Source organism: Gymnoscopelus microlampas (assembly GCF_963454915.1).
Source record: "Gymnoscopelus microlampas genome assembly, chromosome: 3".
NCBI lineage: Eukaryota > Metazoa > Chordata > Actinopteri > Myctophiformes > Myctophidae > Gymnoscopelus > Gymnoscopelus microlampas.
Genome location: NC_139940.1, coordinates 36,765,762 through 36,785,499, shown reverse-complemented (window position 1 = coordinate 36,785,499; position 19,738 = coordinate 36,765,762). Strand labels below are relative to the sequence as shown.

The window sequence follows — 19,738 nt, the reverse complement described above, 5'->3', positions numbered from 1 at the left end:
AAGTGTTGTGTACAGGTGTGTATCCAATCAGCCCTGAAAATAGGAGCCAATCTTAATCTCTTTACGAGACTTCAGCGCCTCCCTAAGTAGATAATGTTATCAATTTTCATGTTTCTTTGGTTATTTCAGTTTAATGTACATTTAACAAGATAGTCTTAACACACCCTTTAATGGACCAGGGTTCTGGCAGGCAAAAGCGCTCCGTCATCCCAGCCAGGTTATAGTCAGGGCTGTTTAGGACACAGTGGAAGACCTCTGGGCGTCAAGCCCATACTAATCTGTATCATCGAGACATATAAGAGAGCCCACTGGGGTTGGAGTCCATATGAATCATTTTGAACAGATAATGGTTAGGTATTTCACCACCCAGCCCAGGTTATGTGTGCAGGAGGTCAGACTAAATCACACTTGACAGAGGGAAGGAAAACGAACCTTGTCTCATTTGGCCGTACTGTATGTGTCTCACTGCTGGAGAATGCAGGCAGAGTCAGGGCAGGCAAACACGTGGAGGTGAGCAGAAAGTCCAGTCCTTGGATTGTTATCAAAATAGTAGAGGATGAGGAAGAAGGGATCAGGGAAGGAGATGAGAGGGAACGAGTCACCAGAGAAGGAGACCCCCAGGGGAGCGGAGAAACAGGAGGGTGGGGCATTAAACTTGCGCGAGAGGTTTAACTCTCGCGCAAGGGGAGCAAGGGGGGGGCTGCATGTGGGGGGGGGGGGGGGGGGGTTAACAGGCGTTAAACCTGGAAGGTTGGAGGCTCCATTCGGGTGGGATGTTTTAGAAGGTTGAAGAAGAAGTCCTTCTCCTCGGGTTTAAACTGAAGTCTTCCCTGGCAACCGGAGCTCCTTGCATTCTTGAGCAACGTTGAGGACCCCCCCCCCCTCCCACACACACACACACACACACACACACACAGTGTGTGTGTGTACACACACTCCCGCCAGAAGACGGCTGGTGACAGTTCACCCTCATTTACTCCAAGGAGCAGCTCACACAAATTGAAGCTGATGTGTTCCAGCTGCATCGCAAATGACTGAGAGAGTGAGAGATGGAGGGATGGAGGGAAGAGACGCACAGTGGTGGGGGGTCCACATCTATTAGTCACTCACAGGACGTGTAGGACGGCTGAGAGGGGAGGGTACAAAGAGATTGTTATCCATACGTGCGCACATGCTCCCCCCCCCCCACACACACACACACACACACACACACACACATTATACACACCCTATATGCCATTCAAACACACACATTCATCAAGCTCACATATAATACACACGCATTGAACACACCGAAAACACACAAACACACACAACACACACACACACACACACACACACACACACACACACACACACACACACACACACACACACACACACACACACACACACACTACAATGGATAATGACACATGGATTGCATTGTCTCACATGCGCACACACACACACACACACACACACACACACACACACACACACACACACACACACACACACACACACACACACACACACACACACACACACAGCAGTCAGAAACACTGGTAGACCCCCTCTTCAGTGAACTCCTGGTGTCCTGGTGGGGAGTTTTGGGGGGTGGAGGGGTGTGAGCGCCGTTTTGCATTGGATGCTTTGTCTGAAGGAATCAAGGCAGATGTTGTTGAATCATTTCCCTGGAGTGAAAAGTTGTGCCATAAATGTGTTGTGCATGTTTTGGCATCCTGAAACAACTATAATTATAGCTGCAAGCAGCAATGAGACGGGGCCGCGCAAGGAGAAGAAGAGGATGAAATGAAGATGAGGAGGAGGACAGATGAAGAGAAGAAAGGGAAAGAAGAGGAAGAGGGTGAAAAGAAAAACACCAGGCAAAAATCCCTGAACCTTCTTACTGTAAAGGTCCTTGCACACCGAGAGTATTTTTTTCATGCGATCAATTCACCTGTTGCTCAACTGTTACGACACAGTGTTATTCAAAACAAGGTTGATTTGTCACTACAAATAAAGGAATCAACCAATATGATTCAGACATCAACTATAAGAATATTTATTATGTGAAATATGGGCAATATTCATATAATAATAATAATACATTTTATTTGTATATACTGTAGATTATTTGTCATCTCTAGGCAACAACTCTCACTACTAATCCATCGTGTCTCTTTTCTGGTTACAAGATGGAAACAGTATGAAAATAGGATAGAGGACAAATATTTTGTATACAATACAATATTCATGTAGTCTATTGAAATGTTGGCGAATGTCTGCAAATATCTGCAGATAATTAATTGTTTAAATGGAGAGGAGATGAGGAAGAAGCAGAGGAGGGGAAGCAGCGGAAGAAACATGATTAAAACTAGAAAAAGTGCTCCCCGGAGCACAGGTCTCCGCCAGGTCAGGTACGTTATTCTGGCCTCCTGGTGGCGCTATAATAGGCCAATGTGAAAAGGGTGCCATTTATTCTTAGGTCTTTCACGGCAATCAGACACTGCATTCATGATTTGAGGCATTTTGTTCCAAAAAAATATTTTGCTAAAATTAGACCTGCTGGTGGCGCTATAATAGGCCAATGTGAAAAGGGTGACATTTCTTCCTCGGCCTAGTGGGAATGTGTGTGTGAAATTTCACGGAAATCGCAAGCTGCATGCATAGTTTGAGGCATTTTGTTCAAAACGGACCAATCCTGCAAACTTTGGAAGCCAACCATAGGCAATCAGGATGGAATATGGGAAATCGGACAGATCCGTGTTGATCACATGACTATAGAGATACTGTGTACCGATTTGCATGACAAATCGGCCTCCTGGTGGCGCTATAACAGGCCCATGTGAAAAAATTGGGGCAGAGGTTCTGAATTGGCATCCAGGGAGTGTGTGTGCACAGTTTCGGAGCGAACGGGCCAACGGTGCCGGAGATTAGCTGGTAACACACAGACAGGACACACACACGGACGGACGGAAGGTAAAACATACTCTCTCGCCATGCCTTCGGCCTGGCGGAGACAAAAATTAAAAAGTGGAGGAAAAGAGTACGGAGCAGAGGTGGTGAAAATGAGAAGAGGAAGACGATGAAGAAGAGGAAGAGAAAAGAAAAACTCTACAAAGAAAGGAGCCCATGCCAGTTGGGTTCCACCGTGGTACCTTTACTGTGAGGCAACTACTGCTAACCACGGAGCCACCATGGCTCCTCAAGTTTGGAGGAAGAGGAAGACAATCAAGGAGAGGAGGAAGAGGAGGAAAAAGAAGAGGAAGAAGTTCATACTACATATTTGCGCCACTCTGGGTTTGAACTCACAACCTTTGATACCACAGGCACATAGTGAACAGGTTGCGCCAACACAGCTGTATTAATGCCATGGAGAGGTTTGCAAATAAATGAGGAAAATGTGTTCCATAAAGGCAGAATTCAAATAGATCAGATCAGAAAAATAAACTTTTAGACAAAATTCTGAAATTTCACAGACATAATCTGGACAAGGTGGAAATATGTTTTTAAATGGAGATTGATTACTCTGTAATGTCTGTATGCAAAAAACAGATGTTTTAAGACAGAACAATGTACTGCATGAGAAAAAAATTCAGCTTTTGGGTTAAAAACCCAAAAATCGTCTTGCACACTAAACCTTCAATAATTTAATTTGATAACAATTGTACATTACCATTAACCACTTAAGCCCTATAGTATAACGGTGTTGTCGATCTACAAACTCACAATGTTGTTTTTGAAAAATTGTGCTCATAATAACATGCACAAAATATGGACACCAGGGTGAAAGTGGTTGTATGGTCTTTTTATGTGCTCCTAATTTTTTCTTAAAATGATAATTCCCAGTTCTGATAGGGAATGTTTGAAGTTGATGCTGTGTTGCGATTTTGTAGACTTATTTAGTTTGATGAGTTTTAAATTTTATGCAAAAAAAAGTGATGGACATCATTAGCACAAGTTTACAGTGTATAAAAGTTGTGAAACTTGCAATACTATTGCATGTACAGTACAGCAGATTTTCGACTAAATTCTAAACCTTTGAAAATTAGACCACTATCGGGATAATATCCACCATACTTCAGTATAATTATGTGGCTTTGAACAGGACTAGAATATCCATTGGGCAGTATTAGTAAGAAGCAGAATAGAGTGAAAAACACATGTACCTGTATATACAGTACTCTAATGAATGTATACATGTTTATGGATTTATGCGCATATCTGCGTTTTAGGGGAGTGCATCAGTATGCACATTAGTGTGTGTCGTTGACTGCATCTATCTAGGCATGTACAGTACATACAGGCGGTGTGTGTGTGTGCGCGTACACACACACACACACACACACACACACACACACACACACACACACACACACACACACACACACACACACACACACACACACACACACACATTACTGTATGCACAAGGACACATTCTGGGATTTAGTGTTGTATGGGGAGGATTCTGTGTGTGTGTGTTGTTGATGTCTTTTTGTGTCTGATCCACAGGTGTTCACATGGAGGATAATAACATACAGTACCATATGGAAATCAAACTACATGCAAATTTAGTGATTTCATTATTTACCCAAGTTAATAAGTTAATTTAAGTGCTAATTTTGAACCGAAAATGTGTTGATGATATACACACATGATTCCATTCAGTGCATAATGAAAATGAAAAGGTAAACTAATGGTATTTAGCCCCTGCTCGTACCGTACAAGTGCTCTGAGTTGAGTTGGGCCTTGTGTGTCTCCGCAGACAAGGGCAGGGCTGGCACTGTGGCCTCTATGAAGGAATCGTCCTGCAGTGCAAGGAGACCGCCGTGGTGAGGCCTCTGCCAGGCAGCCCTCGCCCTCTGTACACAGTCAAATCCATGGCCTTAATTTAACACTTGAGAGTGAACAAATGGAACCAAGCACACTCTCAAGTGTTAAATTATACCCTGAGGACTTTTACTGTGTATTTACCTCCGCCATTCTGCCGCTCCTAACCTAGGTCCATCATCTCTATTCATGCTGGACAGACGGGGAGACATGAGAACTCACTTGGAAACAATTGCATTCATTTCAGAAAAATACCATTACATTTAACCCATTAAGACCGGGAATGCATCTGTGTAATTTTAAGATTTATTTGGCTATTCAAAAATAGCAGATATACAAGCTCATGAGCTATGAGCTTGTAAATATGCTATTATTGAAAAATCATAGGTTTTTTTTTTAAATCCTTGAATATATATATATTTTTAAAGCGTTAGGATTTAGAAAACATTTTTAGAATCGGCCTCAGGTCTTAATGGGTTAAATATGATTGTGGATAAAAAAGAAGTACAGTATATAAAAAAATTGAAATAAATAAAAATGAGAACTCTCCCCTGTCTGTCCTGTTGCTCTGATTGGCTGATTAATCTAGCCATTGGAATCAGGTGACAGTGGTTGTTCTTCTGTGTGTTAGAGGGGAAGACTTTGTGACATAGATTCCCGGTGTCTGGATGATGACATCATGACACAGTGTCATGGCAACGGCCTTGTACTGTTGTCTAACTGCGGAGGCTAAGTTTTACAATATGGATGCCTGCAGCTGTTATTGAGAGAGCAGAGTTTATAGTCTATGACTTTCTCATGACAAAATGAGAAAACACTTTTGTTAGTGACGGTGTGCAAAAACAATTCTCAGCCTGGCCCTTTGTATACTATTCTCAGATTTATTATAACGCTAATATATATAACAAAATGATGTGTTTTTCATCTAAAATGGTTCATAGTCCAGGTCTTTGCTTATAATTGACCCAGAATAACTCTCTAGCAGTTGCTTGGGTATTCTTATTGTTGCCTTGGCATGCTTGAAAATAGTACAAGACCTTTCCTCATCGTTCCAGCTGTCTCATTCTGAATAATTCTATTGGTTTTAATTAGTTCTCTGATAATTTGTCTCGTCATAATCATCGTTCAGTTCCTGGCTTATGGCTTTTATTTATTTTTCCTCTCTTCCTTTGTGTTCTCTCTCCTGTGATTTTTTTTCAACACTCTCTTATTCTTTTCATTCTTCACCTTTTACTATCACTGTCTCTCTGCTATCTCCAACTCCATTTGCCCCCCTCCTTCTAAATACCCCCCCATCTCACCCTCTCTTTTTCTGTCCCCCTGTCTTTCTCCTCCCTCTCTCTCTGCTCCTCACCCCCCCAGCCCAGAGGAGGGTGTGCGGAGCGCAGGCAGCTGTGGAGGAGTGGTCCTCTCTTGCACTGACAAGCTGAACAGACGCACTGTGCTGCTTCGACCCGTCAGCAAGCAGGACTCTCTCAGTCACTTCTCTGGCTTTTTCCCTCCTGTAAGAATCCAGTGCTGCTTCTTCTATGTTTTTTTTTCTTTTTTTTTTTCTCCTTCTTTAATGTTAACTCTGCTTAGGTTCCCTCAACAGTGGTCTGGAAGAAAAATAAAAGCCCCTCGCTGCTTCAGAGTGCCCCTCAGGGACCTTTTCTGTTTTCAGTACGAGCCATTGCTTTGATGTTTCTTATGGAATTTTTAGTGCTCGTTTTAAACTATTTCTATTGAGCGTTATATATTATGCAGTAGTCATCATAACAGCTACTTGGCATAATAGGAAAATCAGCCACAGATTGTTGTGATGAAAAATACCTCTATACTGTAGGTATGACCTAACAAGCACTTATAGGCCCTGAGGGTTGCACTTAACTCAGTGAAACGTAATCCACCCATCTGTTCATATTCATAGACCATTAAATAGAATAGCCATGCTGACAATAACCATGATCACTTGGTAACGAGCTTGTTTATATACAGCTACCGTACTAATCCCCCGACTTTGAGTCTATGATGTTATACTTTTAAATGATGTGGCTATTCTGGCATCTTAAAATTTTATTCATTATGAAACGGATACCAGTTCCACTGTTAATGGAAGTTCTTGCAGATTTAACCTAGGGTTGTGATTGATGTTTTAAGCAGGCCTCCTGCCCACTTCTTAGAAAAATCTTTTAATCATGCTCTGGTTGGAGTTTGTTTTCTTTGCTTATTGCCTATTTGAATAAATCCCGCGCTGTAATTAAGTTTGCAAATCAGTCATTAGATTGGAGATCTGGTCCTTCTGATAAATCAGAAACATGCTCTCTAATTCAGCCTCGGAGGATCATAGCTACAATCACTCACTGTTATTATAAGAAGTTATGTTTCCCATAAAAGGAGACTGAGTTACTGCTCCAGTCTAATTTAGAACATAAGACTATGAATAAATCTACTGTAGTTCCATCCATTTTGCACTAGTAGCTTCAGCTTGGCTTGCTCTGTTAGATTTGTATAACTAATAATTGACATAGCATTATTGAGAGCTTGTTTCCTGGGTTGAGGTTAAGTCTTGTCTTGGGCTACACGTCTGCTTTCCTGCAGTATAAGCTCTGGTCATCAACTGGTCTTACATGACCAATATGGCTGACATGAACTGAGCTTGTTTCACGAATATCCTATTCTTGTCACAGAAACATTTTAGACTTTAGATCTAGGCTTAATTCAAATCTATAAAGTGACTTTAAGTAATTTAGTTGAGAAAATCTTGGAAACGTTTAGGCAAAATCACACTATTTATCTTTAATACTTACAGTCCAGGACAAGGCTTTATATCCTCATCCTAGAAACTACAACCCATACTTAGACAAAGGGTTCAATATTAACCAGGGCATTGTAGCAACAATTACAAACTGTCTTGCCACAGTGTGTTTTGTCCCCTCTTACCACCGGCCAGACGGCAGCCAAGGTCCTGGAAGGTTCGCACCAGCAGCACGGCTTCCTCTCCATCACATACACACAGGCAGTCACCAAGAACGTGCGCCACAAGCTCACCACGCGTCCCGAGCGGCCGGTGCGTGGCAGCACTGCCCCCGGTGGCCAGCGGGCTGCACCTGACCCCCTGGCAGACGGCTCACCACAGTACCTCCGTGAGATCCTCCTGACAGCGCAGCCGTTTGACGTGGTGCTCTCCTGTCCCTTACTGGCCACCGTAGTAGGCGTGTTCGAGGTACGGTTTTAGTTTGATTATTATACAAAAGTGTGGTAACTGGTAAGCACAGTGATGGGGTAGTGAGACTGGACCCACCACAGGAGTGAAAAAAGATTATATATTTTTTTGAGCTTAGAGTATATTGATAAGTAATAATAATAATAATAATGGATTTTATTTATAATGCGCTTTACATTTGTGAAAATCTCAAAGTATTACAATAAGCAAATGCATAAAAAGAATCATCACACCACTAAAACGTCTAAGAAACTGAACAAATTACAACATGAAGGCATAAAGCCTAGAGGTAAGACCAGAGTAGACAGTCCTCTCTTAAAAGAGTCAACTGACTGTGATGGTCTCAGGTGGGCAGTGAGGGCGTTCCACAGTTCGCGGGCGGCCGAGAAGAAGGCCTGGTCGCCCACGGTCTTGGGGGTTTTGAGGTTAGTGTTTGAAGAGCGGAGGTTGCTAGTCAAGGGTTGTGGGGAGACTAATTCCTTGAGGTGCTGTTACTGGCAGCAGGGATGCTCCACCCTTTTTAAAGCCCCATCCACATATTTTCGATCATCGTCATCTGTTGTACTATCAATGAAGCAGAAGGAGAGATTCCATTCACTCTTATAACATGGTGAAGAATTCCCCTGTTTTGAACAAAGCGTATTATTCCAATATTTTATATCTTACAATCCTGCTACTTCATTTGGGGAAAGTGAAATTGCTGTATTCAAGTTATATTAACCTTGACAAATGTTACAAAAATGTATTGGCCTATGTCACTGATATTGGTGTAACGTGAGCGTCACTACCAGTGGGCAAAATAGGTGAAACAAATAGGAATCTTTTAATTTTGTTGGCAGAAACCATTTTGTTCACATCATTATTATTATGTGCTATAAGTGTGAATTTGTTGACACCTTCCTCGATTACAGAGCACATAAGCAACAGAAAAACATGACTGACAATATTTAGACTTATCATGATCAGGTAGCTGGCTCTACCAAAGTTGAACATCGCTTAAAGCAACTTCAGTAAGGATTGTATGGTTCATTATTAATGTTCAACAAGTTGAATTTGTGTTGACAAGAAACTTCACAATGTCCCACGTCAAAGTCTATGGTTATTGTGTTATGTTATTGTAGGCTACATTGCCAAGGCGCTACAGAGAGCGAGGGAAATCAGCAGGCCAGCCAATGAGGAGCCACACGTTGACCTCTCGCTGTTTGCCTCTCATCTACATCAATACCAGTGTGATCCGAGTGTTCTGCCCCAGAGCGCAGGACAAACACGCTGCGTCAGGTTAGAGGAGACACACACACACACACACACACACACACACACACACACACACAGACATGGTCCCATGAATAAATCTCTCGGCATGTTTCCATTTCAACAGTGATATGACACTGTGTTTTGGGTTCATTATGCTTGTGGTGCTTCTATGGAAGACCTCGCCATGGCCCTCTGAGCTTCCCAGACAAAGCATGGCTCTTGCATTAGTATGCAGAGACGTTTTATAAGATAAATGGTTGAGGTTCTGGATGACCCCACCACCGCTACATCCACTCTCAATACGTATGAAATAACTATTGTCTAAATGTCATATGTGATGCTTTGTTGTGTCTTCTGCTAGTGATGAGTAATGGTGGTAAGCGTGTGTGTGTGTGTGTGTGTGTGTGTGTGTGTGTGTGTGTGTGTGTGTGTGTGTGTGTGTGTGTGTGTGTGTGTGTGTGTGTGTGTGTGTGTGTGTGTGTGTGTGTGTGTGTGTGTTTTCCTGCAGATATGGTGAACAAGGAAGACACCCTGGTGTTGAAACTGGGTTCTCTCAGCATGGCCCCTCAGGCCGACAACCCTCTGACCCGCATCGTTCTGCGTAAAGACATCTACCAGTAAGTCTGACCATGCTCTGATTTAATTTTGAGAGTGTATAAATGGGCCCTTGGAGTTAGATTAACACCCAGGATTTCACTGGGTAGCACAGTGGAGATAGACAGGAATGGAAAAAGAATTGCATCAGATTCTGTGTTGAGTGGGATTCAAACCCAGGGAGGTTCAGAATCAGAATCAGAATCAGAATCAGGTTTATTGTCACATCACAGGTTTACAAGGTAAAAAAGTGGGTGAAATTCGTTTTTGTACAACACTCCCATCGCAACGTTAAATTCCGTAGAAAGAAGACTGGGGAGAGAGAAAAAGAAGAGGGGTAGGGGGTTAAGTGGGAAGGAGATCAACAGAGAACAATAGAAGGCCAAAAACAAGTTATCTACATATTTACAAAGTACCTGAGATAAGAGACAAACTAAGGTGCCTGAGCATAGCAGCAATGTATGTATACTGTGCATGATATACTTATAGACGCTAAGGTGCTTAGAGAGAAAAGAGCGCAGTAATAAAAAAAATAAATAAAAAAAAGATGTGCGTTATACAGTACATGGGGATTAAGGTGCAGAGGGTCAGTGCGTGTTCACCTAAGGTGGACTGACCCTGGTATAATCCGCAAGTAGCTCCATGAAGGAGAGCAACAAAAAGTAATCTTTAGCATTGACTAAAGCTTTTGCCACAAAGAGTACAATTAAAGCCCTTTCTCCTGTGTGTATCAACATGTGTTTCTTAAGATTAGCATTGACTAAAGCTTTTGTCACAAACTGTACACTTAAAGGGTTTTTTTCCGCTGGTATGATTCCTCATAAGTCCAAGTCATTTCCTGGTATAATAATCCACAGGTGTGTTCAGGAAGAGCCAGAAAAGTCTGCAGCCAGCTGGGCAGTACCGCCTATTGTCAGGCTGCTGGAAAGGGGCTCATGCTTCATTCAGCATTCTGACAGCAGCCGGGTTAAAACTATTCCAGAACCTGGTGGTGGAACTCTTGATACTGCGATAGGTCCCCTTGCCCGGTCGCGGTCGTTGTAGGGTTCTGAACAGTCTGTGACTAGGGTGGTACTTGTCCTTGATGATGCGCTTGGCTTTGACCACGCACCGCTTCTTGTACAGATCCTGAAGCGCTGGGAGGTCGCTTCCCATTATCCGCTCTGCCGATCGCACTACTCGCTGTAGGTTGATCTTCTCTCGGGCAGTGCAGTTCCCGTACCAGGCCGTGATGCAGCCTGTTAGGACGCCTTCAACCGAACTGTTGTAGTACAGCTTGAGGATGCGCTGTCCTACTCCAAGCTTATTCAGGCGGCGGAGCCAGTACAGTCTCTGCTGAGCCTTTTTCTTCACGTGTGTGGTGGTCTTGTCGACGTTGAGAGCGAGGTTGTTCTCCCGGCACCAGAGCGCCAGTGAGTTGATCTCGTCTCTGTAGTCAGACTCGTCGTTGTTTACGATTCGGCCTATCACTGTCGTGTCGTCCGCGTACTTTATGATGGTGTTGGAGACATGTGTGGCTATGCAGTCATACGTGTACAGGGAGTAGAGGAGAGGGCTCAGCACGCATCCCTGGGGTGCTCCGGTGTTGAGGGTCAGGGGGTCAGATGTGATGCTGCCCATTCTCACCACCTGATGTCGGTTGGACAGGAAGTCCTGTATCCAGTCGCACATGCTTGGGTGTAGCCCTAGGTCTCTGAGCTTTTTGTCAAGTATTGCTGGGACAATGGTGTTGAATGCTGAGCTGTAGTCCACGAACAGCATACGTACATATTTGTCCTTCAGCAGCTTGTTGTCCATGTGCGAGAGGACGGTGTGGAGAGCCATGGCAATAGCGTCGTCGGTGGATCTGTTTTTGCGGTATGCATACTGCCACGGATCCAGCGAGGCAGGTAGCGTGGAGCTGATGTATTCCCTCACCAGTTTCTCGAAGCACTTGCTGACGATCGGGGTGAGAGCGACAGGTCTCCAGTCATTCATACTGTATCTTACAAGAAATCCATGTTCTTGGGTTCTTGATCACATCTGTGTGTTCTGCAGAATACACCCATTCTCTGTCTCTATTTCTTGGCACTCACATTTTTACCTCCTCCTCGACAAGATGATGTGTAAAGACCATTTATGTCTTCTCTTCTCCCTCCCTTTATTTTACACTTCTCACCTCTTCTCTCCGACACATATTAAATGCCTTTGCACACTCAGGCTATGTCCACATGCACATGAATATCTTTTTAAACAGTGTTTTTCCAGCAAGTTTTTAGAATAATCTCCGTCCACATTATAATGCAAAGAATACTGCTATCATCGCGAGAATGTCAATTGACAGCCTGTCGCAACAACTGCAGTCTCGCAAGGACAGGCAGGCCATACTGCCTGGTCTGTGCTCTTTAGATACTAAAAACAAGAGATCAGAGAACAATATCTTCTTTTATTTTCCTGAACTGATTATTTGATAAAGTTTGCGATCATTCAAATATTGTGTTTAATTCATACGCTTGTTCACCCGGCTCTCATTGACTTCAATGCATTCCATCACGGCTCCAGTTTGCATCCCAGTGCCTAACATAACGTTATCTCACTCCTTCCTTAAATAGCCTTTTTACAGTGCACTACTAGAATAAAACCAGTGATGTCTGTTGCTCAATCTGGTGCAATAGTACAGTAACATTTATGTATAAACGTGTGTAAAAAAAACTATTATTTTATCCACGTCCACTGTTATGCAATCCTGATGACAAAGGAGATAACAGAACAAGGAGATGACGAAAACTAGGACGTGGCAGCCGAAAACTCGATTTATCTTGTCCACACAGCAATGCAAAAATGCTGTACAAAATCATCACTGTGGCCGATGTTTTCAAAAATACTCATACTCAACATGCACACACTAGCTCTATTTAACCACTTTCATCCTGGCATCCCTGTCATGTCATTATAGGCGAACATAAAAATAAAAAAGAAGCCAAAATTGTAGATTTACGAGCTTGTGTTGTAAGCTTGTAGATATGTTATTTTCACTATTTGTCGTGTGATGAAGTATAGGGCTTAGGTGGTTAAAGCTCACCAATTGACTGAGGTTCATTAGTTAATTAACAGCGCCACTCAAAAATGTCTGCATTTCAAGTCTCACTCCATAAAACGCTGCCCCAAGAAGCACAGATGAGTCTTTTTAATGGGGTGAGTGAAAGAGACTGTGCATACATGTGTTCATGCGTACATTTATTTGTGTATGTGTACTGATCTGTTGTCTTCCTAATACCCTGGAAGAAATAATCAAATATCCATAACTTGTAAACTGACTGAAAAGAAATGTGCGTGCGTGTAATCCCATGCACACGAACAGTAAGTATGACATCAGCTCATGTGCCTGCATGTGTCCATGATGTCCGCCGTCCCCTGGGACATTGCGGCGTGCACTGACTGAGGGCGCCGCAGCGTGGTCAGGCTCTCCTAGAGATGACGGGGTGCTGTGAGTGACACCTCAGGGGTCCGTCAGGCCCTCCGACTGAAACACAAGACTGTTGATACAAGCCCTCTGTGCCATGTGGATCAAAGCCGAGCGCCAGGGAGATGCTGGACATCTGAGGGAAATAGCTCTCTGCACAAAACACATTTCCCCCGCTATAGGCGGCTAAGAGAATCTGGATTGTGTCATAGCTGCCTCAAAACCGCAGCTCAACCGTGTGTGTGTGTGTGTGTGTGTGTGTGTGTGTGTGTGTGTGTGCGTGCGTGCGTGCGTGTGCGTGTGTGTGTGTGTGTGTGTGTGTGTGTGTGTGTGTGTGTGCGTGTGCATGGGCAGAGAAGGAGCTGGCAAACACATGTAATGAGGGAGATAAAAGTGGTGCCTAATGCTTTGTGCAGCTGCTGGTGAGATGTGAACTGACAGTGGAACCGGAGTGGAGGGAGGGGAGAAAAAAAATAAAAAGAAAGGTAAATGAAAAAAAAGAGAGAGAGGAAAGGCCACTCCTGTCTTCATTGCTCCCTTCAGTCGGTGGAAGTGTCAGCGTGAGAGAGATTGCATGGAACAGCGAAGCAGAGGGGGGTCCATGCCTGTAGACCTGTCTTGACAGTCCATAACCATCAAGGCAAGACGGAGGAGAAATACTGTGCTCTGCACAGCATTGCCCAAATCTCTTCCAGAGGACCACAACTATCCCCATCACACAGCCTTTCATTTTCTCTTTTGATGTCTGGAGCAAGGATGTTACTGATCAGTAACCATAGCTACTGTTTTCCAGGACCTCGTGGGGGGATTTTTGTTTTCCATCTGAATGGAACATGATTTTGTACAGTCAGTGTACCATGCCGCGATGTTTGTTGTTTGTTTTGATGCGAGTTAATGGAGTGGAACCCCACAGTTTCCATGGAAATGGTGCCTAATTGTATTCTGTTGACATATCTGCCATGCTGTTATCATGTCAGATGATGGATGATGATCTTGTGGGCACAGAAAAATACCTTCCCAAGTTTTTCTCAGACTTTGACCCAAAAAACCAGCGTGACCCGCCATGCAATTTCACCCCACATTGGGTTGTAATGTTCATGGTTGTTAAGGGATTGGTGGCTCTCTGACAAAGGTGCCCACATCTCATAGACAGGCCTGGCAGGAGGCCCCACCCTGACCTAAGTATATACCATATGCATGTATGCACATACATAGACATAGACATGTAGTAAACTCAGGCATGCGCAGTATGTACTTAATCATATACATGTGCACACAGTGCCACATGCACAACAAACGTGCACATTCAATCACAGACATACAGCATGGGCACGCACTTACACGCACAAGCACTAAGGCATGGACTTGCACGCATGCGCGTGCACACGCACGCACGCACGCACATGCGCACACACGCATACACACACGCACACCCCGCTCCCAAAACACAGAAGCACAAAATCACCACTTCCCTCCCTGAAACCCAGGAATTATCCTTAACCGCCCTCTATGTTCATTCTTCGCTTCCTAACCAAGAATTATGCTAACCACTTTCCCTGTTCACATTTCCCCTCCAATTTAGGAAGATCACACTTTTTACTCGCATGATTGATAGGCCTGAGATTGGAGACCTGTTTTCTTAGTATCGCCAGCAACTGTGATATACTGAACTCCTCAGCGCAGTCTACTGTATCTCTGCACCGCCATATGTCGCATACTGTAGATAGAGAAAGTCACATTGAGAATCTGTAATCATGCAGACCAATGTGTATTTACCATCTCTAACATCCTGTAGCTGTATGAAGAAATATGTCTTGCAGCGCCGGTAGCCATTTGCCGAGGTTCCGTTTAAAGTCTTTTCCGCTAATTACATCCGTTGTCATAATTGAATGACTGATCTAAGCAGCCGTGTCGTTAGTGTCTACTGTACATCAAATGATTGCTTCCCGATGTTCCAAGTCGAGGCTTTTTACTGCCATGCCACCCTGGGAGAGAGAGAGAGAGAGAGAAAGGAGTGCGTAATAGAGCTCTTCAACCTCACAGTCAAGAGTAAAGGCTAAAATAGCGAGCGTGTACAGTGTAAACATCCTGACGGAGAAGCGTCCCAGTATCGTAATACTGATACTAATGCAGTGTGTGTTCCCCGCTACTAAACGCCGTCTGGGGGGCCTCAGCTTCCCGTCCAACCTGAACGGATTCGGGGTGGGGGGGAGGTTGTGTATTTATCGTTTAGAGTAGATAGATTTCCTTTAAAGAAGGTAAAATAAACGTGTTTGACTGTAAGGCTTACAAGTTGGCGTTTGATATTCAGCAACAACGTTCATTTGGTAGCAATTAGTGCAGGTTTCATGTGATCGTGTGATGTCAAATACACTGGTTCCCTGAAGGGAGAGGGAAGCAGGTCCCTGAGGGGCTTCTCCGCGGAGCAGGAATTATGACACGGAGCACCCGGCTTCTCCCCCTTCTCCCTCTCCATCTCCCGCTACAAGGCCGGCTGTCAATTTACACAGCTGAAATCATTTTCCTGACTTGAAAAAGAAGGATTTTTTTCCAAGTACATGGAGCGTTCGTCTCAGGGAATGTCCAGCATGCCTTCAGCCCTGGCTTTCTTGTGGTTTAAGGCTCTCTGTAAAATCTCACAGATCTTTTTTGCCTCCCAGTCCTCTTTTCTGTCTTTCGCTCTCCCGCCCTTTCTGCTCTTTTTTTTCCATTGAGATTTCTGCCCACAGAACACTTAATTGAAAGCTTCTTCTTCTAAGCAGGAGAGTAGGAGCAAGATGTATGTGTGTGTTTCGGGGAGGGGGTACTACAATGTCCTGGGTAGAGTTCTTTTTTTCACAGAGGGGACTGTGTGACTTTTAGAGGCCCAAGTTAAAGTGTGTCTGGTGGGGATCACATGTGAAACAGTTTGAACTCCCCAGAGAGCCCCTTTTAAGGATCCACTTTAGAGTGGTTCAGTGAAAGTGTGAGAGATGAAAGATACACTTAGAGTGTGTGTGTGTGTGTGTGTGTGTGTGTGTGTGTGTGTGCGTGTGCGTGTGCGCCTGTGTGTTGTATTGTATGTGTGTTTCCCTTGCTTGAACTTTGTGTCCACATGTCAGCACATTTTTGTATGTACTGTGTATGTGTGTGCTAAGTGCTTGTGCATGTGCGCGCACTCATGTGCGTGTGCATTCGAGTCTCAAAATATCCCTCACATTTCCCGACATCCCACACCTAGATGACACAGGCGTAGATTCCATCACACACTAGGTTAGCTCATGGCCTCTCTGAGGGAGCATCCCGTCACCACAAAATATGCTTTTATTTTTGTTTGGATTGGTGCACATGTCCTCGTTTCCATGGCAACGACAGGGGCAGTCTGCTGTGTCAGTGGTGATGCAGAGTGGAGTCAACATGATGTGGCTGTAGCAGGGAACTCTTTTTCTCTCTCTTTCTTTAACTCTCTCTCTCTCTCTCTCTGTGACTCTATGACTCTCTCTCTCTCTCTCTCTGTGCCATCCTTTTTTTTGTGTTCTCTTTCGCGTTTTCCTTCCGCCCCTATGTCTCCCTTTCTCTTTTTCTCCTTCATTACCTCCTCCCATGTCTCTGCCTCTCTCCATGCTTCTGCATTACCCATTTCCTCTCTCTCTCTCTCTCGCTCTCTCGCTCTCTCGCTCTCTCGCTCTCTCTCTCTGTCTCTGTCTCTCTCCCCCTTCCCTCCCTCCCTCTCTCTGTTGGTTAGACTGGTCCCAGTCCCACTGTGCTGTGGCCAGTGAACCAACCCCATATTGCTCTTGAAGAGCTGGCCTGGTTTGGCCCAAAGATATGTCATAATAAAGGGTTTCGATGGGGATCTCCCCTCCACAGATAAACACAGCCCAGCGAAGCCAGGCCCTCCCTGTCACTAATGAAATACCCTGGCAGGCTGCAGCGGGCCGCAGCAGGCCGCGGTATGCACCCTCTCTTCCCAGTAGCAGCCTGGGATGGGGATGTGTGGATGGAGGGATAGAGCGGGATATGATACGAGTCCCCAGGGAGAGGAGAGGCAGAGAGAAGACTACTGTGCTTCCTCTGTCTCTGCTCAACAGTAACTGTTTTCACCTGGCCAGAAACCACAGAAAGTCCACGTTTTTGAGCTTCAGCTCCAGCCCACGGGGTCCCTCGTTTTCAAAGTACATACACAGTACATACTTTATAGAAAGAATAATAAGAAAAACTGTTTCATACCAGCTTAGCTTACAGTACTTTTCATGAGCATGACGACCTCCAGTGACCAATACTTTTCTGCACCATTTGTTCAGAATCATTTTTTGGAGACTTGTTATTGCTACAGTGGCCTAGATTTGTCTTTCTACTAAACCTTAGAAAAAATATATACAGATGTGCCACTTCAAAACTTCACACGTTACTGTTCTTTCCCTGATAATGCCCTGAAAATGCATGTTTTTCCTCCCTTTTCTGCCCTTAAAATGCCCCTGAAAAGAAGTTGTCACTACACACCCCCGTTTTTCCCTTCAACAGACATCCATATACATGAGAACAAAAGAATGTGTGTTGAACAAGGTGTCAGACTCATTATGAGGCGAAAGGTGATTTGACCAGTTGCTCAAATTAATTAGCATCATAAAAGCAGTGATCATCAAAATAATTCAGCATTTTAAATGCCCTTCTTTGTCCCTCTTATTGCCCTGGGAATCCCCTGAAAATTTACTGTCTTGGCGATGGCAGGACATGTGAAGTTTTGAAGTGGCACATCTGTATAAAATAACTGGTTGGTGCAGAAGATCGTTGTTTTACAATTCTATTCAATAAAGATGTCAACGTTATACAATATATGTGGATTCATTATGTCATGTTCTACCATGGCTATTTATTTTTCTTTTCATTTTTAAGATTATTCTTTCGGAATTTCTGCTTTATTTCCTTGACACTGACAGAGAGACAAGGAAGGTAGGAGAGAGAGACAGGGGGATGACATGCAGCAAAGAGCCTTGGTTTAGGATTCAAAGCCAGGCCAGCTGCGGGAAAGACTATAGCCTTATTTATATGGTGTGCACTCTTACCAGGTGGACGACTGGGGTGCCCTGACGACGATCTGTCCTTTATCACAGAAACACACCCTTTGGAACGGTCTAAAAAAACAACGCCCATTTTGATGCCACAGTAAATCTGTTTGCTAGCAAACATGGGGCTTTCGCTTTCTAAAGGATTGATGGCACGCTTCAACGGTACTGTCATAAAAGGTAGCCTTCGGTATCAATTTTCATTTTCATTAGTTCTAGGCAGTGGAAGTGAGGACTAGGTGTGGAATAAAGGTGCTGATGGGCCCTCAGCACACCAGTGCAGTTCAAAGCTCCAGACCTGTCACACCATCACCACTCACCTCAGTAAATTCGCCAGCGGCCACCGGAGGCTTACGGCACTAAGCAGCGTACTGCTGGCTCCTGCTGTAGCAGTATAGGATTAGGAGGCCTTGCTAGTTTTATACATTCTAATCTCTTGTCTTCACATCAGGTTCGTTTACCTCTGCGAGACATCTGTCTCTTTCGGCTTTTCTGCAAAATGAATCACAGCGTTCTTTTTCTTTTCTTGTCTTAAGGCGAATATACGCTTTATCATCATGACAGTGTTGTTAATAAAATTCAAAAGTGCTTATTACCAGCTATCGACACTGTTGTACGACAGTATAATGAATACAATTAAATTAAATTTAGTCTCTCTCTCTCTTTAAATTTTTTTGTCATCGCTTCTCGTCTTCCTTTTCCTCATAAAATCCCAGAGTTCCCAGCAAATGATTCATTAGATGCTTCGGTGCACACTTGCCTCATCACTCACTTCAGTCGTCTGCCAAGTGCCCCATTTCCCCGTTTGTTTACACCAGTCAGAAGAGCAGCAGCTTTGCTCCGCTGCTGCGTCGAAGCGAGAGCAGACGATTGTAGGCGGGAACGAAGGCAGGCGCTTGTCAGGCCACACACAGTCTCATTCTGGACCTACACTTACGTACACACTAAAATCCTCAGTGTTCATTTAACTCAGAGCGTGTATATATGTAACATTTGTACAGTTATAAATGGATAGATTTAATATACGGTATACACTGATTTAAGAGTTCAATTTTAAATCTAAATTTAAACTAATTAATGCTAATCTATTTTGTAGGTGATGAAAAAGACAAAAAAAACAGTTTTGCAACAGCTGTATTATAGTATATGAAGGGACTTCGGGGACTAACTTTTCTTGCATGTTTAAAGAGGAGATTTAATGTTCAGCTTCATTTATACAGCAGGTGATAATCCTTAGCCACCAAAAACTAATTTGGCAACAGATGTCGTGAATGAAGTTGAGTTTTAAAAGGTTTTGGTGCAGTTTACTGTTCTCGCTGTAACTACAACTCTCCTCATCTATTTTAGTTTAAAGCTCGAGACTTTTAAAATATAATAAGC

General features: G+C 43.8%; 1 protein-coding gene across 4 annotated transcripts in view; it reads left to right on the top strand.

Annotated features, from left to right (window-relative positions):
• Positions 1-19,738, top strand: part of vps13b (vacuolar protein sorting 13 homolog B) — a 443,292-nt gene that overhangs the window by 235,908 nt on the left and 187,646 nt on the right. For 2 of the 4 annotated variants that reach the window (XM_084052011.1, XM_084052010.1), the window contains exons 28-31: positions 6,181-6,322; positions 7,721-8,023; positions 9,145-9,301; positions 9,786-9,894. In XM_084052011.1, the coding sequence (XP_083908137.1) occupies positions 6,181-6,322; positions 7,721-8,023; positions 9,145-9,301; positions 9,786-9,894 (711 nt within the window). Of the gene's footprint in view, positions 1-4,753; positions 4,821-6,180; positions 6,323-7,720; positions 8,024-9,144; positions 9,302-9,785; positions 9,895-19,738 lie in introns of all 4 variants that reach the window. The other 2 variants (XM_084052012.1, XM_084052013.1) reach the window with 2 other exon arrangements.